Source organism: Callospermophilus lateralis, chromosome 7 (genome assembly GCF_048772815.1).
Source record: "Callospermophilus lateralis isolate mCalLat2 chromosome 7, mCalLat2.hap1, whole genome shotgun sequence".
NCBI lineage: Eukaryota > Metazoa > Chordata > Mammalia > Rodentia > Sciuridae > Callospermophilus > Callospermophilus lateralis.
This window is the reverse complement of record NC_135311.1, coordinates 83,219,416-83,244,437: the sequence shown is the minus strand read 5'-3', so window position 1 is coordinate 83,244,437 and position 25,022 is coordinate 83,219,416. Positions and strand designations below refer to the sequence as shown.

The following is a 25,022-nucleotide window of genomic DNA, read 5'->3' as shown; positions in this document are numbered from 1 at the left end:
AAAAGGGAAATAACATTTCACATAGAGTAAGAGGTGGAGAACTCTGGAAATCAGCAAATAAGTGATGGGAATCCTAAACAGCTTGGAAAGTAGGGATGGCAATCTAAAGAAAAAACCAAAGCAATTTCCAACTTGAATGTAGGAGTCCCAACACTGCTGCCAGCAACAGTTAAGTGGGAAAGTGCCAGCAAGCCCAATCATAGCAGCAAATCAGCAGTCCTAACTGCAGGGTTATTCCATAGTACTTACAAGCTTTAAAATCAGTTTTTGGAGCTGGTTGGTTTAAATCAACTCCTCTGCTCCAAAGGAGGTACTCATGATGGATCTCCCCCTTCCCCCAGAACTCAAACTACCACAAAAGCCAGTGCAAGATGCCATCTTTACTTGAGGAATGACAACTGCATGACCCTGCTAGAAGCCTTGGTCCTGTGCACACCTCACTGGGTGGAAGGCAGCCCACTTAGCATCCTGCAGCTTCAGGACCAGCATCTTCCATAGCCACAAGCCTGAGTCCCACTCACACATGTCCCATAAGAATTAGGGAAGATCTCCTTCTCAGCCCACAATCTTGGGATTGTAGCCACTGTTGCAAAGTCCCAGCTTCATTTGCACCTGTGCAACTAGAAGGTGGCAAAACTCCAAGCTGAGCCTTGCAGCTCCAGTAATGAGGCTACCAGTGGTCCCAACTCCCATAATTACCTTCGCTCAACTAGCAGGATCTAGGTAAGGACTCCTACCCAGCCCATGGCCTTGGGACCATAGTTGCTGATCAAAGAAGACTCAGCATCACTCAAGCTTGTCCCTGGAAACCACTGAAAGGTTCCATTTGTATTTTTCCTACAAAAGCTACTTTATAAAAATTGGAAGAATGACATTACACCAGTTAAGCAGACATCAGTGTAAGGATACAAGAAACATGAAAGGAAACTTGACACTCCCAATGGAGAATGATAACTCTCCAGAAATAGAGCTCAATTTGAATGAAACTATGAAATGCCTGAAAATTTAAAATAATGATCCTAAGGAAACTCAGTAAAATGAGAGTATACAGATAAACAATACAAATAAAAGAGAAAAACAATTTAGTATATGAATGATAAATTCACCAAGTGATATAAATCACAAAAAAGAACCAATCAGAAATCATAGAAGTAGAAAATTCAATGAAATGAAAAATCTAGTTTCTACAACAAACTAGCATAAGCAGAAGAATTTCTGAACTTGAGGATAGGTGTTTTGTGTTTAACCCAGTCAGGCAAGAGAGAGAGAGAGAGAGAGAGAGAGAGAGAGAGAGAGAGAGAGAGAGAGAGAGAGAGAGAAGGAACAGAAAATATACAAATAAGCAACATACATTTAATACAATGAGAGAAATCTATCAATAATAACCTTGAACGTAATTGTATTACATTCATCAATCCAAAGACATATATTGGCTGAATGGATAAAAAAAACAAGACCCAAATATATGATGCTTAAAAGAAATTCACTTCACTGGTAAAGATACATGTAGACTAAAAGTGAAGGAATAGAAAAAGGTATGTTATTCAAATGGAAGCCAAAAACATGTATGAGTACGTACGTTATATCAGATAAAGCAGACTTTAGATAAAAATGGAAAGAGACAAAAAAGTCCTATATATTGATAAAAGAATTAATTTAGCAAGAAGATACAGCAATTATAAATATATAGACACCCAACATGGAACCCCTTAAATACATAAATTAATATTGTTAGATCCAAAGGGGGAGATAGACTGTAATAAAATAATAATGAAGGACTTTAACACCCTACATTCCCCAATGGATTGATGATTCAGACATAAAATCAACAAAGAAAAGAAACATTTGACCTTAAACACACTAGACAGCAAATGGACCTAATGGATATTTAATAATTTACATTAATTACATTTTAATTAATTACATTTCATCCAATAGTAGCAGAATACACATTGTTCTCATCAGCACATGGAACATTCTTCAGAATACATTATATGTTAGGCCACAAAACAAGTCTCAAGAAATTCTAAAAAATTGAAATTATATCATATATCTTCTCAGACCATACATAATTGAGTAAATTCACAAATCAACAAGAAGAATAGAAAATACAAAAATACATGGAAATAAAGTAACATATTCCCAAATCACCAATGGATAACTGAAGAAATTAAAAGGGAAGTAAAAAATTTTCTAAAAGATAATAAAAATGACAGAACAACATACCAAAATCTTTAATAAAGCAAAAGTAGTGTCAATAGGGAAATTATAGCAATAAATGCAAACAACAAAAATACAGAACCATCTGAAATGAACTACATAACAATGCACCTCAAAGACTTAAAAAATGAGAACAAATCAAGCCCAAAATCAGTGGGAGGAAAGAAATAATAAATATCTAAGCATAAATAAATAAAATAAAAACAAAAATGCAACAAAAATCAATGAAAGAAAGAGTTGGCTTTTAAAAAGGTAAACAAAATGGACAATCCTTTAGCCAAGATTCAAATAAATAGAATCCGAGATGAAAAGGGAGACATTACAACTGATATCACAGAAACACAAATGATCATAAGAAACTATTATAAGCAACTATATGCTAAAAATTGCAAAATCTAGAAGTGAATAAATTTCTGAACACATATGACCTACCAAAGTTGAATCAAGAAGTAAAAGAGAATTTTAAAAGGCCAATAATGAGTTATAAGATTGAAGCAGTAATTTAAAATTCCCTCTATAAAAAGTCCAGTATCTGATGGCTTTACTGCTGAATTCTATAAAACATTGAAAGAACCAATTCCAATTCTTCCTGAACTGTTCAAAAAATTTTAACTAGGAGGAACCTTATATTTTTTTAATGAGACCAGCATTACCCTAATATCAAGATCAAAGATAAAACAATAGCAAAAAAATAAACCTATAGACCCATGTCTCTAATGAACACAGATGCAAATGTTTCAATAAAATACCAGCAAACTGAATTCAACAGTGCATCAATAAATGGTACACCATGATCAGGTGGTATTTATCTAGGAATGCAAGGATGATTCAACATATGCAAATCAACAAACAAGTACAACATATTAACAGAATGAAGGACAATGATCATTTGAATAAATGCAGAAAAAGCATTTGATAGGATTCAATATCACTCTTTGATAAAAGCTATCAACAATTTGGTTCTGAAGGAATATATTTCAAAATACTAGAGGCTATATTTGAAAAACCTTTAGCCAATATCATGCTGAATGAGAAAGATCTAAAAGATCTTCTAAGATTAGGAATAAGAAAAGTATGTTTATTTCACTACTTTTTTAAATACAGTACTGAATTCTTAGCAAGAGTAATTAGGCAAGAGAAAAAATAAACAGCATACAAATTGGACAGGAAGAAGATAAATTATTGATATTTATAGATGACATGATTCTATACATGAAAAAAAACTAAATACACCACCAAAAATTGCTAGCATTTATAAATAAGTTCAGTAGAGTTGCAGGATACAAATCAACATACAAAAAAGTAGTATTTTTATATACCAAAAATGAGCTTCCTGAAAAAGTGATTAAGAAAGTATCCCATTCAGAAAAGCCACAAAATTAAATTATTTAGGAATAAACTTAACTAAGGAAGTGAATGATGTCTACAATGAAAATTATAAAACACTGATGAAGAAATTATAGAATACATAAAAAAATGGACTAGAAGAATAAAATTGTTAAAATGACCTTAACACTCAAAGCAATTCTAATCAAAATACCAATGCCTTTCTTCTTCTTCATAGAAATAGAAAAAACAGTCCTGAAACTCATTTGGAACCATAAAGTACCCAGGAGAACTACCTCCAAAACAAACAAAATAAAACAAATTAAAAAAAAAAAAAGCCCACAAGAAACAATGCTGGAGTTTCCACAATACCTAGTTATGCACCAAAGGTATGGTAACTAAAACAGCATAGTAAGGGCATAAAATCAGACATGTAGAACAATGAAAGAGAATAGAGAACTCAGAAGTTAACACAGCCAACTGATTTTTAATAGTCATAAGAACAAACAGTGGAGAAGAGACAGTCTATTCAGTACATGTTGCTGTCAAATCTGAATATGCATATACAGAAGAATGGGACTAGACCCTTTCCTCTTCCCATACGCAAAAATCAACTCAAAACAGATTAGTGACCTAAATGTCAACCTGAACCAGCAAACTGTTATAAGAAAATATAGGGAAAACACTTCAAGGCATTGGTGTATGTGATGATTTTTTAGGTAGGACCCCAAAGGTGGAGGCAACAAAGGCACAGCAAAGGAAAAAATCAGCAGAATCAAGAGACCACCTATCAAATGGGAAATTACTTACAAATTATTCATCCAACAAGGAATTGAGTGATAGCCAGAATACAAAATAGCTGAAAACATACTCTCTCTTTCTTTTCTCCAATTAAAAAAATGTGCAATACAACTAAACAGTTACCTCTCAAAAGACATTCAAATGGCAAAAAAAAAAAAAAAATCTAGAAGTAAATACATTTCAGAACACTTATGACCTACCAAAGTTGAATAAAGAAGTAAAAGAGAATTTAAACAGGCCAATAATGAGTTATGAGAAATGAAAAAATGCTCAATCTCACAAATATCACAGAAATACAAATCAAAACTTCAGTGAGATGCCATCTCCCCTTGTTAGAATGGCTATCATAAAAAAGGCAATAAATAAATAAATACTGGTAGGGTGCAAAGAAAAGGGAACTCTTATATACCATTGATGGGAATGAAAACTAGTATAGCCATTACGGAGATGTCTTAAAAAAAAAACACTAAAATTAGAACTATCATATGATCCAGCAATTCCACCACTGGGTATATATCCAAAATATATAAAATCATTGTAACAAAAAGATTGTTGCCCTCCCATGTTTATTGCAGCACTATTCATAGTAGTCAAAATAAGAAACCAAGCCAGATGCCATTCAATGAATCTATGTATAAAGAAAATATTGGATATTTACATAACAGAGTACTATTTGGTCTGCAAAAAGTATGAAATCCTGTTGTTTGGAGCAGCAGGGAAGAAACTGAAAGTCATTATGTTAAGTGAAATAGACAGACACAAAAAGAAAATATGACATGTTTTCACTCATTTGAAGAAATGTCAATCTTGTGGAAAACCAGAAGTCACCAGAGACTGTGAAGGGCCAGGGAGGAGGGTGAAAAGAAGTTGAATAAGAGGCAGCAAAACACAGACTGGAGGAATGACTTCTGGTTCTTCTTTAGCACAGTAGAGTAACTTTAAATTAAAAACATTTGTGATATATTTCAAAATAACTAGAAAAGTACAAAGTTCCCAAGAGAAAAAAATAATTATTGGTTGAAAAGGTGGAAAAACTTATTACCCTGATTTGACTCTTACACACCTTTTTATACATGTATTAGATTACCATAATGTAATATAAAGATGTACAAATATGTATTATTGAAAATTATAATAAATAAAATGATAATAAAGAACACATATATATAATTGAGAATGAATCAAATAAATCCATTCAATCTCAAAATACCCCTGGGACAACCAGACTTGAAAGATATATGGTAATACATTCCCCTGATGTCGTCATTTTTGTCTAATACACATATACGGTAATAAAGACAATATCTATATAGACAGTATCTATAATCTAAAAACAGAGGATATGGGTCAGTTACAAACACTTTACTTTAATCATAGTAAAGGTGTCCAAGTGTGAATGAGCCATCAATAATACTGCTATCCAAAAGAAAATAGACATGAGGTATGGTCTACCTCCCCCCACCCCTACCCACCAATTCATTAGGTTGCTGTGTTCCATGGCTACTGCCTTTGCTAAGTGGTTCCAGTGCTGAACCTGGGGTTATCATCTCCCAAAAGCAGGATATGAAATGATCATATATCTCTACTTTGGCTTCATTCCTAAATGTCGTTCAACCTAGTGTCTGTTCCAGCTCCTCTGGAAATCAACAGGATGTGCCAGGTACTCAGATTCTGTGAACTCATCACCCAGGATCTCCTTCCAGAAAGGACCTGCTCTCCAGCAGTGGGCAGTGCAGTCTGCAGATAGCACCTAGCTTCTAGCTTCCAGCTTCCTCAGTGTCTTGCCTCAGTCTCACCTAGCCTCTTGCCCCAGGCTCCTCAGTGTCTTGCCTTCACCCCAAGTCTCACCTTGCAGAACAGTAGACAAACCACAGACTGAGCTGCAGGCTCATGAAGGTGAGGTGATTTCAGAGTTACTGTAAGGGCAGTCTCCTGGAAGGGCAGCACTCCAGCCCTCTGTGGGCAGGGCTAAGGCTTGGCTGGGCCTGCAGAGCAGTTTGATACCTCCTTCTGTACAGTCCTGCTTCCTTCCCCTTCTTTTTAATGGTGTTGAGCCCTCATAACTATCTGCATACCAATCCCAAATTCAGCATCTCCTTCCAGGAAACCCAATCAATAACATGTACCCCTGTGAACCTGGTTCTCAATTTCATTCTCTCATCTATCCAAATCTTCTCCTTTGGGGCTCCCGCTTGAATGATTCTTCTGAGAAACATTTCCTGATCTTTCATTCAGGAATAATTATTCATTTTACTCTGTCCCCTCTGAATTATGCTTATACCCGTGTTTAGTAAATGATTCATTTTTTAATATTAAATTTGGGGTTTAAATTGAAAGTGCATTGAGAGCATAACCTGAGCCTTATTCAATTCTGTCTGCCCTACAGTGCACAATAGACAAGAGTTGTGAATGAAGCAATAACCTAATGCATGATCTGGAATCCACCCAACTACATTATTTTTTCTTCTTCCTAAAAAGTGAAATGAAATCCAGCCAATATTTTATCTACAGGGTTTTGTACACAGGGCTAGTCCCCTCCATTTTCCATTGCATGTCACACATAGCCTCTACTTTCTGATCTAGCCAAGTAAACCTCCTTTGCATGGTACATGCCCACACCTGTCATTAAGCTACTATAATCTTGAACTCTACTACTCAGTCGAAGTTTAGTATTCACTGCATCACTGAGACTCTTCCCAGAGAGGTCATTAGTGGCTTTTATGTTGCTAAATCCACTGGTCACTTCTGTTTTTAATCTTACTTGACCTCTCAAAGCAGTCAACACAATTGACCATTTCATCCATAAATAGACAAATAAGTAAATAAAAATCAAACTCTTCTTGTAACATTTTCTGTTAGCTTCTACAACACCGCACTCTCCTGGCTTTTTCTGAGCTCACGGGGTGCTTCTTCTCTCTCCTTTACTGCTTCTTCTTATCTCTGCTTGACCTCAAAATATTTTCGGTTCCAGGGTTTTGTTCTTGGGCCTCTTCCTCACCCTCCTAAGCGAGCTTATCCAGATATTGACTTTAAATGTCAATATTGTCTACAGCAATCCCACCTTCCCCACAGATTTGCTCTCCACAATTTCAGTTACCCACAGTAAATCATAATCCAGAAATAGCAAATGAAAATACCAGAAATTAACAATTCATAAGTTTTAGATTACACACCACTCTGAGCAGCACAGGGAAATCTCACACCATCTTTCTTCATCACACCTAGGACACGAGTTGATGCCCTTTGTGCGTCATATCCACTGCTGCACACACTACCCACCCATTAATCACCTGCAAGCTTGCTCCATTATCAGATCAATTGTCACAATATCACAGTGCTTCTGTTTAAGTAGCCCTTATTTTACTTAATCTTGGTTCCACAGTGCCAGAGTAGTGAGGCTGTCAATTCAGATTTGCTGTGTACGAAACACTGCACTCCCATGTTTATTCACAATAGCCATAAAGTGCTTTCTTGAAGTGAAAAGATGAAAGACAGTAAGGTATTTTGAGAAAAAGAGAGACCACGTTCACATAACTCCTATTACAGTATATTGTTATAATTGTTATATTTTATTATTAGTTATTGCCTTTAATAGCTTACTGTGCCCAATTTACAACAAAACTTTATCATAGGTGTGTCTGTATAGGACAAAAGCAAGTATGTATTTGGATTGGTACTTTGTTGTTTCAGGCACCCACTGAGGGTCTTTGGGCATATGCCCTGAAAGTGAGGGGACACTCACTCCTGTATATGCCAACAACTCAGCTCTTGATCCCCAGCTCTCCTCTCATTCTTCAGTGAGTTCCAGACTTGTGCATAGGATACCTAGTTGGTATCTCAGGCTTAAGGCAACCAAAATAGAAGTCTGTTCCTAAAACAGCAATCCTGATCCTCCTATAGTGTCCATTTATACTATAGGGGATCATCAACTGCCCAGTAGTTAATTCACAAATCTGGCATTTATCTTTGACTCCCTTCCATCTCTTGCTTCTCACATCTAACCCCATCAATAGGCACTACCACCTCTAGCACCAAAACACATTTTCCTATCTCTCCATCTCCACTACCACTGGCTCCTTCACTCAGGTGGCTGCAAAGGCTTCCTGTGGATTTCCCCATCTGCTCTTTGCTTCTCACCCCCATTCACCGTGCTGCATGCGCCCTAGCTTTCTTTCTGCCCTTTGACATGAGGTTCATCACTGTCTTGGAGACTGGAGTTTTCTTCCTCTATCTGAAATACTGCAGCCTAATCTCTGCATCACTGGCTCCTCCTTATCATTTAAGTCTCAGTTCAATTATCACCTCCAGAGAAAAGTCTTCTCTGACCATCAGATGTAAGCTATGCTCCACGTCTTCCACCATTAGGCACTATCACATCACCCTGTTAAACTTTCTTCCTTGTACTCATGTTCATTTCTCAGATGTTGTCTGCCTGTTTGTCTGTCTTCCGTAACTTACTTATCACTGTATTTCTAATAATCAGAGGAGCCTGGTTGCATAATAGATGCTCAATAAATACTTACTGAACGAAAACAGATTAAGATTAATCTTTGGAATGACATCCACATGAGACACCAACCACCAAAAGCCAGACCCTTTGTTAACTTGACCACAGTTGCCTCCTCACACTGAACCTCAATGTCTTTTCAGTGGTCTGTTTCTTCTGTTGTTTGTTAATTCCTGGAAGATGACGACAATCTACTTGGCATTATTACCAACTAGATAACTCTTGTCCTACAGTAAGTACACTATAAATATTACTTTAAAGAGCTAAGAAGGGAAGATGTGAATGAGAAGGAAATAGTGTTACATAGAAGCCACGGATAAACACAGGAGGGCTTTGTAAGACCACAGCACGACCATAGTCAAGACAAAACTGTCACCATATGTAAGTGAAGCTTCATGTCAGGGACTGAAAAGTCTTTATTTGGAGCTCCTTCTAAGACACTATCTAAATCCTATACCATCATTAGATATCATTGGTATGATACAGGAGGTCAAATTCCTAAATAAGAATCCCAAATAATAGAAAAATAATCCCAGAATGCTAGTTATGTATTACTAGGGCTTATGGAACACACCTCGGACTAGTTTTTAATTCAATCAATTAAAATAGTAGGTGCTATGGATCAATGTGTGTGATGTTAAGGCAGGTCAAAGATTTACAGATCCTGGCACAAAAACTTTAGCCTGTTCTGTTTATCTCCTTCTTTTATGTCATGACAAAGACATTAAAATATTGTGACCATTTGCTTGATCTGTAAGCTAGGTCTGAAAAAAATAAAGTCCAAATCATTACGGTTGGCACTCTGTGATAAAAGCCATATATTATCCACTGAGGATGTGGAGATAGAGTTTATTTGTTTTATTGTTTTGTTTTTAAATAGAAAACTCCCCCCAAAGAGGATGCAAACTAATAGAATCCCGTTATTTTTAGGGCAAGAGACATGAATAGATGTTTGTTAAAAGAAGACATAAAATAGCCAAAATAGAAGTCCATATTGCTCATCATTTAATTCAAATTAAAACCACAATGAAATATCATCTCACACCTGTCAGATGGTTATTACCAAAAAGATAAACGTTAACAAATGATGGCAAGGATGTGGAAAAAAGGATCCCCTTGTCGTATACTGGTGAAAATATAAATTGGAGATTGCTCAAAAGTTAAAAAAAGAATGATCATGTAACCCATGAGTCCCACTTCTGAGTATTTACCCAAAGGATTTGAAATCAGTTTGTGGAAGAGACATCTGCATTCCCATGTTTATTGTAGCACTATTCACAATAGCCAAGTTTTATAGAATCAACCTAAGTATCCATCAACAGATGAGTGGATAAAGAAAGTATGAAATATTTACACAATGGAATACTATTTAGTCACAAAAGGAAAGAAATTCTGTTGTTCATATCAACAAGAATGAAATCGGAGAATAATGCACTAACTGAAATAATCCAGACATAAAAAGACAAATACTGCATATTCTTATTTATACATAGAACCTAAAGTAATAAACCTCACAAATAGAGAGTAGGATGGTTTACCAAGTCAAATGGAAAAATAATCATCAAAGTGTACAAAATCTCAGACAGGGAGGAATATGTAGGTTTCTTCTTTTTAGATCTGCAGAGTAGGTGAATATAGTTAATAATATTGTACATTTCAAAATTGCTAAGATAGCAAATTACAAGTGTTCTCACCACAAAAAAACAGTTAAAATTTGCAATGATGGATATGTTACATAGTTTGATTTAGTTATTCTACACTGTAAACATAAATCATAGCATCATTTTACACTCCTTAAACAAATACTATTATAAGTTGATTTATAATAATATTTTTTAAAAGATGTCTGGTGTTCTTAAGAATAGCCATGGAAGAAATAACTCCATTTTTTTGCAAATAAGATGCCACCTAAAGAATAGGTGACCTATTCAATGGTCTATTGAGAAAATAATAGAAAAGAAAGAGCAAAGGAAAGGAAAGAAAAAAGCCAACACTCATAATTAATTCTGCAGATACGTACTAATATGTAGACCTCTGTTGTCCAAGGGAAATTCATAACCCATGACAAGGTAGCACAAATGTACCAAAAGCTAAAGAGAAATCAAGGCAACATGTGCCAAGTACCAGATGTGTGGGCCACAGCACAAACCATGGGATTTCAGTGGAGGGAGGGGACACTGAAGCTGTGGTCAGAGGAGCTGGACCTGAGCAGGACCAATAAGCCATGAAAACTATTACTCCCAACATACAGAAATACAGAAAAGAACATTACTTCCTGAGAGTTAAAGCATAAAAGCAGCACATAATTAAAGCAGTGATGAACACAGTCAACCCAATAAGACTGTAAGTCTCCAAGTCTAGCCAATCTTTATTATAAACACATCAAAAGAGAATTTATTAACATATCAAAATTTATTTACATATCAGAATTTATTAACATATCAAAAGAGAAATGCAAAAGGCCAGATAGCTCTGCCCATCCAAGCACTCTCAAGGACAGGGCACCAACTCAAATTGATGGGAGGAACCCATCTGAGGTCTTACTCTGTTGACCACAAGCTAGCAGAAGGTTATTATTCATTCCACTTATGCAAGCCTTCTTGTTCTGACTTTACACTCATCAAGCAACTTTTTGGTAATTAGGTTTCTCATGTAGTTTGCCTAAAGGGAACAATGTGGCTGGCCAGGCCAACATGAATATCAGGTCTGCTCAGCAATTAAATTTCTCAATGTAAATGATTTCATTGACATTCTGATTTTATACATCGGTCTCTTGTGAGTTTGGTTAGTGCCAATCATCATCCCTGACTTGGAACAATTATAAGCCACTGACAAAATCAATTTCAAGACCGCACAGAAATGTACACCATTGGTTTGGCAAAGCAGCAAGCTCATTCAAGGGTTTAGAGACCACAGAGAGAGAGGAGTTTAGACAGATAAGTTCTGACACACTTGTGTAGGGCTTTGTATATCGTGTTAAGACATTTGAAACTAATTCTTAAGAAGGGAAAAACATGGTGAAATTAGAATGGGTAAAGTTAACATTACTCATTATTCACTATTATTCACAGATCCACATGTAGTCCTACTTAGTGGAGCTCACGGTTTAATTGAGGATTTAGCTCAGTAAATAACAAATTATGTTTATTATATAAGAGCATAGATTATTCTGGGAGCACAAAGGAAGGGTACCTGCAGTTTACTCTAGGGATAACAAGAAATATAGCTCAGAACGAATTTAGTGTTTTCCTACTGGACTTTAATATTCTTTTTGAATTTTCCCCTTTATTTAGATATTTATTTAGTTAAAAACATTTCAAAGAGGTTCAGAAACAGACTTGTATGTCAACCTTTCCACCAGATATTTCTATCTAAATGGACCCCAGGCATCCGAAATTCAACATTTCAAAACCTAGGCCTTAAATTTCTCTGCCCTTCGGACCCAGTCCAACTCCTCCTGGTGTGTTCTCTACCTTGGTGAGCAAAACCACAGCATTTAGTTGTTAAGGAGCAGTTATACCAGATTCCCTCTTCTGCCAACAAGTAACAATCAACATACAATCGATCAGTCCAAGAGCCTGACAGAGTCTGCCTTTTTATTCTCTTTTAACTCTCTTCTCTCCCAGAGGCACTCCCTTAGTCCAGGTTTTAATAATTTCTCCATTGGGTACTGAAATAGTGTTCTGAATGGTGCTTCTCCTGCACTCTAACCAGCTTCTGCCCTTTCCAATCTATCCTCAAGTTTGAAGCTCGAATAATAGATTTAGTTATTCAGCATTGTGTGTTGGGGAGGTTTCTAAACCCAGTGGATACTGTTTTGGTGAACAAAACAGACAAGGTTACTGCTTCTCATAGTCCTGATATTCTAGACAAGACATTAATGATGTAAGCAAAGAAATAAAGCAGTTTTCGATAGTGATAAATGCTGTCGAGTAAATACAATTAAATGATGTGGCATAGAATAGGAATAGTGAATAGGAAACTGGTTTGTCATGAAGAGCTCTTGGGCAGATAGCAGCCGAGTTAAAAACTCGTTGATAAGAGAAAATTATCCATGTAAAGGCCTGGGAGCAAAGCATTTCAGGCAGAAAAACTACAAATGTAAAGTCCCTAAGACAAACACATGTTTAGAATGGCCAAGAAATAGAAAGAAGTCTGGCTACAATCAAAGGGTAAAAGAAAAGGGTAAGTGATCAAATCAGTGAGTTAGAGAGAAGGGACCCATATAATACCTGGTAAGTTCAACTTTTAAGCCAAGTGTAATAGGAAGCTCTTGAAATTATGTAAGAAGGAGAGGGGTCCGATGTGGACCGAGAATGGAGACAAGAAAGGAAAGAAAGGAAACCAGGAGTGCCAGAAGGGCGACCCTTCTAGAATCCATTGCAGCAGTGTCATGATTAAGGGTGATAAGAGAAAAGATGGAGAAGCATGGAATTTGGAGATATATATATTGAAACCAGGTCAACAAGACTTTCCAATGAGATATGAGAAAAAAACAAGAGGAAATGAAAGGCCTGTGGCCTAAATGACACAGGGTGAATATCAGAGTCATTTTCTAAAATTAAAAACTCTGGGAGGAGCTGTTAGAACCTTGAGAGTAGAAATCAAGACTTCTGTTTGACCAAATTAAATTTGAATAAGTATTATTAATCTAAGAAGAGATGCCAAATATTTGGATACAAAAAAAATACAAGATGAACTGAAAGGTCATTGCAGAACTGTAGGCTTGGGAGCTGCTGATGTATAGAAAATATTTAAAGTATTGGCCTAGATGAGATTAGCTAAAAGTAGGTTATAACCTACATTCCAAGAAGACTTAACTGCATGCAGCAAAGTACACAGGCCTGAAATGCTTGTCCAGGAAATGGTCTGGTATAAGCAGAGAACCCAGGAGGCCCAAGTGTGAGTGGTGGGAGGCATGAGGATCAGTGCTGAGATGGAGAGAGATGATGCCACCATGTGTTTGTGTAGCTTTGGTAATAATAATAGGATCCTAGTAGTTATGGTTTAGATGTGAGGTATCCCCTAAAAGCGCATGTGTGAGACAATGCAAGAAGATTTAGAGAAGAAATGATTGGGTTATGAGAACCTTAGCCCAATAATATGTAGGTAGTGATGGGGATTAACTGACAGGTAACTGAGGTGGGTGGAGTATAGCTGGAGAAGTTGGATCATTGGGGGTGTGCCTTTGGGGTATATATTTTGTATATGGTGAGGGGAGTCTCTCTCTACTTCCTGATCATTGTATAAGCCACTTCCCTCCACTATCCTCTTCTCCTGTGATGTCCTGCCTCACCTCCATCAGCCCCAAAGAATGGAGCCTGCTCTGTATGGATTGAGACCTCTGAAATTGTGAGCCCCCAAATAAATTTTTCCACCTCTAAAATTGTTCTGGTCAGGTCTTTTAGTCACAGTAGTGAAAAAAAATCTACCAAAATACCACAGAATTATCTGCCTCTCCTGCTGGATGCAAGCACCATAGGCAGGAAATTAGCTTAGTTCATGTTTGTTCCCTAGTTCTTAGAAAAGTGTCTAGCACATAAGAAGCACACAGTTAGGAATATTTTCCTTCAAATACCTTGATTTAAAGGTGTTTGTGAAGTTCTGAGGTTGATTATCTTCACCATCAGGAATGATTTGTAGGTAGTGACATTTTAAAGTGCAAAAATGGAAAAAAATAACAATTTCCCACATGGGGAATAAAAGAGACAGGCTAGGAATATTAAAGAAGTGTGATAGTCAACATCTTCCTGCGGAAAAACATTTCACTGATAAATAATAGACTACATTAGGCCACGTGCTCCACTCTGAGTGAGGAGTATAAATGTCAGGATTAGAGTACTTCTTCAATTTACATTTACATTCTGAAGAATTAGCCATACAGGGCATTTATTTATTTTTATTTCCGTTCATTTCCTTCTACATTTTGAGAATTTAAAAAAGTTTTCAAAGGAAGTTCTATAGATACAGGTTTTATATTTCAATCTATTTTTCAAATCAAAATGGTTTGCAACCTCTTCCAGACATTTTTACAACATGGGGCTATTTAAAATTTTTTTTTTCTTGAATGTCATGTGATTTTTTTTCTATAACATTTTCCTCATATTTTTCTATAATAATGTAACCTGCCTTTATATATTAAAGTTCCCTTTACAGATATAGGCTTCATACCAATTATTTCAACAACAAGCAGATACAAGAACTACATAATCTTAGGAGACAACACCGTGTTATCACAATAATTTGAGATGTCTCCTTGACAGCACTTTGAATTCCCAAGAGATGTGATGGGAGTTGACACAGTCTTTATGTGCTCATCATTGAGGCCTGAAGCTGAAGCCTTCCTTTTGTGAGTGGGCATTGAGAATTCAATCACAGAATCATGGAGACTCAGGATCAAAAAGGACCTGAAGGTCATTCCGTCCATCTCCTTTATGTGAATGAATCCCCACTACAACATCCCTAGCAATGGCTCTTCACTCTCTCCTTGAACCTTTTCATGTTAGTAAATTTTCAATCTCATCAATGCCTCAGGTAAAAATAAATGCATCTTATTAAATGTCAGATAGTTTTTCTACCTTGTATTATAATAGTTATTTTCAGTATTGTGAACCCTGTCATTTGACAAGTGCACTCATGGGCTCTTCATCTGTCTTGTGGATAAAGGAAAAGAGGTACAAGGGTAACCTACAAGGCTTTCCTTTCTATATACGTATCTATATGTATGTTGCCTCTTCCCAAAAGGGGTCTTAAATGAAATGATTTAGCACACCTGGATGCAATAGAATTATTAAAATAGAAATAGAAATTCAAAGTCCTGAAAAGAGATTCTTGGCTCAAAGGCTAATACAGTTGCTGGCATTGAAATTAAATGTACCAGTGGGTTTTCTACAAGTCAGTGCAAAAAGAGAAACTGTGAGATTACACATTTCTCCTTATCTAACAGAAGAAAGTACACCAAATTTCCACTAACTAAAAAATTTTCTTACTTTTAAATTACTAGAGAAATTTCTCATGTATCATTTTATAAAAGGGTTTTTATTTCTTAGTTTTCGCTGTGTATTCATTCCCACCCTCTAATGTACTACAAAGAATAGTGCTGAACTCCCCTTTCATTCTAACCACATCAATCCAACACTGATTCTGGTGAATACAGAAGATGAAGCATGGGGCCTAGAGACCTACTTTTACAAAAGGGGCTGAGAAAACTTTAAATTATCAACATCACTTTTTTTTTTTTTTCATATCATGGGTCAATAGCTCCCACACACTCAATTCTAAGGGGATGGGAACAAATGAGACAACAGTGACCAGGAACAAAATGCTGTCTGTGTGACCCAAAGAGGTGAATGGAGCATGGTAGACTGACATGAGTGCAGGAAGAGTTTGCAGAACAGCCATAAGGCTCTGGATCTCTCATGAAAATACCATCAAAGCACAGGGTGATATTATGCCTGGCTCTGCTGGGAGAGACAATACAGAGACCTGGGGGTTTCTAATCTGTTTGTTTTCTTTTTACCCAGGTTTTTACCCAGGGCAAGCATACTATCACTGAGCAACCTCCCCCAGCTCCTCTTTTTTGTTATTTTAATGTCCCAATTATATTCCCAGTTAAAGCACTCTAGAGCCCTGCTACCTGAAAGAGTTACAAATGGGTCTGCTGTGTCTTCCTATAGTCATGGCCCTGTAGCTTTGGGATACATTCCCCTGTTCTTTGATTAGAGGGGGCGGGGGAGGTATGCCCACAGAATGACCATTTCACCTTTTCAGGTCTGGGTGGTCTTTGGGGCATCCAGAAAGGCCTGAGGTGAAAATAAATTATTTTCCTCACAGTGACCATCACAGTTGTATAGGATGTACCTGGACTACTGGTTCCATCATTAAATACCTAATACAGTGATGGATTGCTTAATAACAGGGATCTGTTCTGAGAAATGTGTTGTTAGGCTATTTTAGCATTGTATGAATACCATAGTACACCTTCACAAACCTACATGGTATAGCCTTCTATACTCATAAGCTATGTGGTATACATGTCATGCATGTATCTGATTACTTTTGGGCTACAAACCTGTACAACATGGTACTGTACCGAACTCCATAGACAACTGTAACATAATAGTGAGTGTTTGTGTGTTTAAATGTATCTTAAAATGTTTGCTCCAGCATCAGCACAAACATGTGAGCAATTGCACTGGGACATTATGACAACTATGACATCACTAGGGGATTGGAACTTTTTGGATATATTATAATCTTATAGGATCACTGTAGTGTGTGTCCCTTGTTGATTAAAATGTCATCATGTGGCACATGACAAGAGCAGAAGACAGTGAGATCTCAACTTGCCTACATAAAATCAGTGAGGCCTAACTCCATTGCTTTCTGTATGGTTAGGAAAGATACACCTGTGATCTGTGTTTCCTCTCTCTAAATGTGGCAGCTCATTTATTTAATTATTAGTGTTGGATCTCAATTACATCAGAAGTCCCTTGAGGACAATAGGCTACATTCAGTCCTCACAAATTAGTCATTGTAAAATAAATGCAACTACAGCAAAAGAAACCGCCACACTGAATGAAGCTGTGTGATGATAGACCAAAAATAAATAAATAAATAAAAATGTACTCAGTATTAACAGAGAGAGAACAAAACAGATTTCAGACTCCTTCTAAAGAAGGCATCTATGTTCTCAGTGTACCTTTGAATGATTTGGCTTTTTACAGAATTAGAATAAACTGAATACACATCTGTTTAAAGCTGGCATATCACAGGCACATAATAGTCAATGCTCATGTGCATGCTATTGACTGGTAAGTGCAAATAAGCATGCTGATCATTACTGCACATCACTGTTTATTATGACATATGACTGCCAAAAATCAAAATCAAAGCTAAAACAGCTACCAACAGCATCCTATTCACTTCCTATTTAGCCATTCCATCCCACAAAACCTCTTTTGATTAACAAGAAGCCTGAGAGTAGAGGGTAAAAATAAATAAGAGGACTAGAATGGCTAACTTTAAAATGCCATACAACCTTGGAGGAGGGGGAGCACCAGCTGAGTTGAGTACGTATTTCTCTTGAAGCATTTTAAAGTGTCCTAAAGTGTACATGCTATATTGGTAAATGATGGTCTCCAAGACAGCACTCTGCTTTTTGGAAGCTGAGTGACACAAACCCACCGCGTGGAAGAAGTTGGCATAGCAACAACTCTGCATTTGCAACAATGAGTCACAGAGTACACAGGTGCATAAAACAACTACTTGAATATGTTCTCTTCACCACAAGATGGTTAAATCTCAGAAAGCATTTTTTTTTGCTTCTTCTTTTGAGAAATACAAATTCTTGGTCTGATAACTTAAGGCAGTTCTTTGCTAAAGAGGAGAAAAGTTATTCATGACCCATGGGAAGATTTATTGTCTGTATTTTCCCTATATAAAATAAGTTGACATTTAGGCAGAAATAAGTCATTTCCATCTCACAACAGATACAATTCTCCATTGACTGGAAAATGGTATACCCAAAGTAAGCTTTCTGTGTTTGTTAAAAAGAAAAATACATTCACTGGAAAATAACTGCTTACCTCTCGACAACAGGCCTCCTGAATTCTGGCTCAGATGACTTTGATACACCTGCATTTAAAACAAAGAACTTTTTAAGCATATAAGCCAGTGATATGGCAAGTAAATAAACACAAAACATTAATAAACATGGTTCTACATCTTGGCTAATCCACTGCTCTGGGCAATGTGGAGCTCTTCCTTTGATCCAGTGAAACATCAGGGGTACTTTGATTGAAGTTGTCAGTTCCTTTTTCTTTCTCCATCTAGAAGCAAAACTAGGAAAAGTGGGTAAGGACCATGTTCCACGCATCTGTGAAGATATCCTCTCACTGTATTGAGTACCAACCCTGAAGAGTGGATCCAAGGTAGCAAAACTTGAAGCCCTTCTGACCTTCAAAGCTCTCCTATCATTTACTACTGCTTAGTGTTCCTGAGGACTTGCAAGGTGCACAGGGTAAAGTGCGGTGTCTACTTATCCCAGCTTCCCCTGTGCTCTCAGCAATCAACAGGTTAGGCTTTCCTCCAAGAAGGTCCAATGCTAGTTCCTGTTGGTTTCTACCATATTGGCTGAATAATACATAAAATTATTATTATATAAATGCTATTTTTAATTGATTTTTTAAAATCTACTGGAAGAACATTTGGGAAGATACCCTAGTCATTTATTATTACATCAGAATTGCAACATAACACTCTCATATTTAATAGGATAGATTCTTTCAGAATAGCTATTTTTTTTTTCTTGGCACATATGCTAGAGCAAATAACAGAAACAAGCTCTGAAAAAAATCTCTCCTGGCCAAATGTCTGCATTTGCAATCCCCAGCTCTGGCTTTTCCTTGCAAGCACTTGCACCATGTATTGTAGGGTTTTATCACTCTAAGAAAGGTTGGTCCAGAATTGAGGACAGGATTTTAAAAGGAATTGGGAAAAAGATCTCTGTTATCAGCCACCTGCCCTTGCCTGTGCTAAGTGGAGAAATTAAGCCAGAGAACCCAGAGGCCTCTTCAGAGTCATCACACTAAGAACAGTACCATCAGCAAACGAAGGACACATTTGCAATGGAAATCCAAGAGCCACGCAGTAAGTGAATATTGTATGAGGTGAGCTCTGAGGATATGGGGAATGTACATTAGGCATGATCCTATCTTAGAGACCTTATGATTAGTTAGCAAGACTGACATATTGATTCTTTGAATAAATATTTCTTGAGAATCTCTATATACCAGGCTATGTGTAGCAATACTTTGAACCAAGAATACACCATGTAAAACAATTAGCAAGGTACTATATTTTATGTTGCTATAGTTTGAATGTTTGTGCTCTTCCAAAATCTGTGTTCAGAATTCCCAATGACAGTTTTAAGAAGTGGGGCCTATTGGGAAGTGATTAATCCATGAGGGCTTCACCCTTCACCCTCATGAATGGAAGTAACACTGTCATGAAAAAGGATCCAGAAAGCCTTCTGGTCATCTCTTCTGCAATGTTGATACACAGTGTTCCCCCTCTTAACCACCTTCCACTATGTGAAGACACAGCAAGAAAGCATCGTGTTGTAAGCATCACAATCAGATACAAAATCTGCCAGTGCCTTGATCTTAGACTTCCCAGACTCCAGATCTAGAAGAAAATTTCTGTTGTGTATGTTACCCAGCCTAAGGTATTTTGTTATAGCCACAGGAATAGACCAGGATATGGTAACAAACCTAAGTATTACGAGACGTCTGAAAATGTACATTTCTCTTCAAAGACTAGAAAAGTCAAGAAAGCTTCGTTTGAGAGTTAGGTTTTTGTAAAAGACTGGAACAAAAAGAAAGGGAAAGGAGAAACATTCTGGGTTGATCAAACAAGAATTCTGTTATATTGATTATCACTATTTATTGACCACTTGCTATGAGCTCCATGTGAAAAAAAAAAAAGGCACTGCTGAGCAACTAGCAAAATACACTTTCTGTCTTCAACGAGTCAACAAGGAGAGAAAAGAAAAAATCACACAACTAATTACAATAAAAAGCAGAATATGATATCACAGGAAGGGTTCCAAGTCAGTGTCAGGAGAGTCACAGGGAAGGAAAGGCCACATTCTGTCAAGGAGGTCATCAAGGAAAGGCTCATAGAGCCACAGTATTTTAGATGGACAAGTAAAGTTTAGACCTGTAGACATGAATAAAGTCACAGAGGCGGGAGTGTATATGTGTTTATGGGGTTGGTGAAAAGATCAACCCGACTGAGGTGTGATGGATAATAGGATAGGAAGATAACAAAATAAGGCTGAGTAGAAGGTGTGGGACCAGATTACATACAGCCAAAAACAAACAAACAGACCAACAGGGATGAGGGGGCCCGGTGTACAGCTCAGCGGGTAAAGCCTTTGTCTAGCATGTGCAAGGCCCTGGGTTCAGTCCCTGGCACCCAAACAAACCAACCAGGAATGGAATTTATTTCATACACCAGAGGCTACGGGGATCCCAGAAAGATTCTGAACAAAGTAATGACATGGTAGAAGCGGTGTTTAAAAGCAATCTCATAACAACCTGCATGTTGTATTATAAGGAGCACAATCTAAGGGCGTAAGAAGCAATCTATTTATTACAGCTGTGAAGTCATGTGAATCACTGCTCAAGTTGTGGTGAGGTATTGGAAAGAGATTCAAGGTTCATCAAAAGCAACAATGTGGCTGAGGGCCCAGGAGTTAGGGCTCTGTGGTGAGGCTGCCTGCTCACTGCTGTCCAGTAGCAGGTGCCCTTAGAAAGTCATTTCATTCTAATGTCTTGGTTTCCATGTTTGTAAACAGGAATGATAATAGTATGTGTCCCGTTGTGCTGTTATGACAACTAAATTAACTAACACCTGTAAGCGTGCTTAGAATCACTCTGGCACTTCCTAAGTCCCTATAAATGCTTATTATTTCTCCTGAAGTTACATGAAAAAGATAAATTGAACCTGAAGAATGGTGAGACCAAGGGTAAGAAACAGAGAAGTCAAAGATATCCACAAATCAAGTGACTACAGATCCTCTGGAAACTAATTCTCCATCATTCTTGGTTTCTTATCCAGTTTTGAGGAAAAGTTCCTGCTATTAAAACAGTAAGTGAAAGAATTTGTAAAGTGATTTTAAGGAAAAAACCATGAATTGGGTTTTAATTCCCTTGTGTCTGAAGTGACATCCAATTGAATGTTCAATCAACTGGAGTTAAGAAATCAGAGCCTTGAAAAAAAAAATCAAATCTTGAGATATTTGGAAACAATAAAACTTTTGTCTTTAAAGGAGACAAACTCCACAAAGAGCCTCAGGATCTGTTAGTTTTAGGGTCATATTAAAACGACAATAACAATAGTATTTAACATAGTTTTAGCATCAAGGACTAAGCACTGTCCTGCTTGCTTTATATGTATTATTTTGTTTATTGTGTCAAAATAATCTTATTGTGTAAGTAGGGTTAGAAATTATTATTAGACTCACAGATGTAAAAAATGAGGCATAGAAAGGGCAAGGAACATGTCCATAGTCACACAGCTGATAAATGAACCACCTGAGATCCATATACTGCCCAGTCTATTGTAGGCAAGCTGATGCCAGTGTCGTGCCCTGCAATTCTGCCTCCAAAGGGAAAGCATGTGAAAACAGCCTATTTGAGACAGAGTCCCTACACCAGTGCTAACTTCTCTGACATATCATCAGCTTCTCTTGTTCAGATTACATGTCTGACTCTGCCACATGTGACAGGTAATTGTAGAGATGTCTAACTCCTCCTTTATCTGTGAGCTACCCCTCTGTGTTCCCAGCACACAGAGCTGGGTCTCTTGCAGTAATTCTTCCCACTTGTGCCTGAAGCCTGGTCATGGACACCTAGATCTGGTTTGGACACTGGACTCATGCTGGACCAGGATTGTAGAGTTAGGACGGGAAGTTATATCAGTAGGAGATGGGAGCTATAAAATATAAACCCTGAAGGCCAGAGGTGCAGAGAAATCTGGTTTGGGGAAAGAAATTACTGAAGAAAATGTACAAGAGCAGTAGACATGGAATTCCTGGTGGCCTTTAGCTTCTTAGTCTAGTTTCCACCTAAGGTCCAGGGTTGAGTCTTGTAAGATACATGAACTATGCTATAGGCCTTATACTGAATTTTGTTTCTTTCTTTTCTTTTCTTTTTTCTTTTGGCTTCTTTTATGGTGCTACAGATCAAGCACAGGGTCTCATGCATGTTACACAAGTGCTATTCCCCCAACCTCTCTCTCTTTTCTTATTTCTAATTCAAATTTAGAGTATGTGCAACCAAATAGCCTACTGATTATTCACTCTCTCTTTTCTTGATTTCCATTTAAATAATTCTGTGTGTGTGTGTGTGTGTGTGTGTGTGTGTGTGTGTACTGTACCAGCAACCTAGGGGTGCTTACCCACTAAACCACATCCTCAGCTCTTTTTATTCTTTATTTTGAGACAGGGTATTATAAGTTGCTTAGGGTCTTGTTAAGTTGCTAAGGCTGGCTCTAACTTGTGATCCTCCTGCCTCAGCCTCTTGAGTTGCTGTGATTACAAACATGCACCACCACATGTGGGAACAATTTATTTTAACAACATTTATTTTATCCTTCCCATGAACAGATAGTAGGGATATGAGGATGAAATCTGCAGTCTGAGTCTCCTTTATGAATCTCAAGGCTGAATAAGAAATATAAACTTAAGACCTAATGTCAACACTGTGTGGGAAGAATTGTGATACAAACACACAGAGAGTACCACGGAGCACAGAGGGGTCACAGATGAACAGGATTCACAAGCTCCTGACTGACACAAGCTGCAGCAGCACTTTCTGCCCTTCTTCTGACTACACCTTTTGACTGAGATCTTTCACTTTGACTTTGAACACCAGTATTATTCCTCATCCTAGGTCCCCGTTCTTAAATCATGATATATATGAGTCTGAATAGTTAAAGTGCCTCAAAAACTTTTGGAGCATCATTTTCCAACATCCCCAACACACACACACACACACACACACACACACACACACACACACACACACATTGAATGCTCCCATTCTGTAGATCTGGGGTAAGCCTAGGAATCTGAAACTTTAAATGTCCTACCACATGATTCTGAGGCAGAGCAGTTTGGGGCTCCCCTAAGCTGAATTTCATAACCTCATAACCTATATGCAGTCACGAATTCTAGCTCTACACAGCAGACCAATCCTAAGGGAGCAAAGGAAGAGAAAGGCAGGCCAACATGATGTATATGATGGGAAACACTGTAATTGGGAATACAAGGCAAAGTAAAAGTCGTGGGAAGTCACATAGAACACTCAAGCTGGGTATGGTGGTGCATGCCTGTAAACCCAGCAGTTCACGAGGCTAAAGTAGGAGTATTGTGAGTTCAAAGCCAGCCTCAGCAAAAGCGAGGTGCTAAGCAAGTTAGTGAAATCTTGTCTCTAAATAAAATACAAAATAGGGCTGGGGATGTGGCTCAGTGTTCAAGTGCCCCTGAATAGTGAATGATTATTCCTACCAGGGTCTACTATCCTGCACAGGTTCACATGGAATGCCACGGGAACTTCCTTCAGTCGAGCTGTACAACAGCCCTGGTTCCCAATAATTCTGTGAAGTATGCCTATTATCATTCCATTTACCACTGAGGGTTTGAGGCAGAGAAAGGTGAACTGATTTATACTCGTCCACTCACCTAACAAGAGGGGACGGTAGGATTGGAAGGCAGACAGGCTGACTCCAAAGCCCATGTTGAATCTCGTTGAGGATCTTAAAGTAATTCCACAGATGAGTGGGGAGACGGGACAAATTGAAAGGAGTTAACAACATATCGATCCTGTAATTATCTGCTTTTTACATTAAAGATAGGTGAAACTAGTTTATAGGTATTTAGGCTAGCTTCCAGTTTTGGTGGGATATGAACCTCACCAAGTGAAAAAGGAGATTGCAGTGTAAGTGGAATGCCATTGTCCAAGCTGCCTGAAAAGCGGATACTTTCTGATTGGAAATGCTGGCTCCTTTATATTTTCTTTGAAAATACAAAGAAACCACAGTCAGATGATAAGATTTAGCTGATTCCATGCAGTAAGACAGCTGGAAAGTTATGACTTCACTCTGCCCCCATGTGCTGGCAGAATTTGGATTGTGATGCAAATTTTTTATTTCCTGCAAATCAATACAGGGCAGTGCTTTTACAGGGTCCCTCACATGCTGTAATTGCATCTCTGGAATAAATAGCCTAAGAGGCTGACTAAAGAGCCACAATGCCTCACTGTCAGATGGCTTAGCTCATTGAACATAATTCATATTTCTCATTTAAAGAAAATGAAAAAAATACCCTAAAATTAGATAATATTTTATAAGCGTCTTAATCTTATTTGACTTTTTGAGCACCAAAATTATTAGGACAATAGAATCACTGAAAAGCATTTATTTAGAGACAGCTACAGATTTGTTATTGTAGTTAACACTTTGCATTGTGCTCATTCAATGCAATTTCCTTATACTAGAAATCATTCACAAAGATTAAGGAAATAGTCCAGGTAATTAATTCATTCTTGGGTGAAGATTTCACATGGCTTAATTGAAAACACATGGGAACATAAAGCAGTCA

The 25,022-nt window shown here is 37.5% G+C and overlaps 1 protein-coding gene across 1 annotated transcript in view; it reads right to left on the bottom strand.

The window, feature by feature from the left end:
- The window catches only part of Slc44a5 (solute carrier family 44 member 5), a 105,951-nt gene extending 97,461 nt beyond the window's left edge, over positions 1-8,490 (bottom strand). The window contains exon 1 of the mRNA XM_076862575.1: positions 8,343-8,490. Within this exon, the coding sequence (XP_076718690.1) occupies positions 8,343-8,490 (148 nt within the window). The remainder of the gene's footprint in view (positions 1-8,342) is intronic.
- Positions 8,491-25,022: the final 16,532 nt, after the last annotated feature.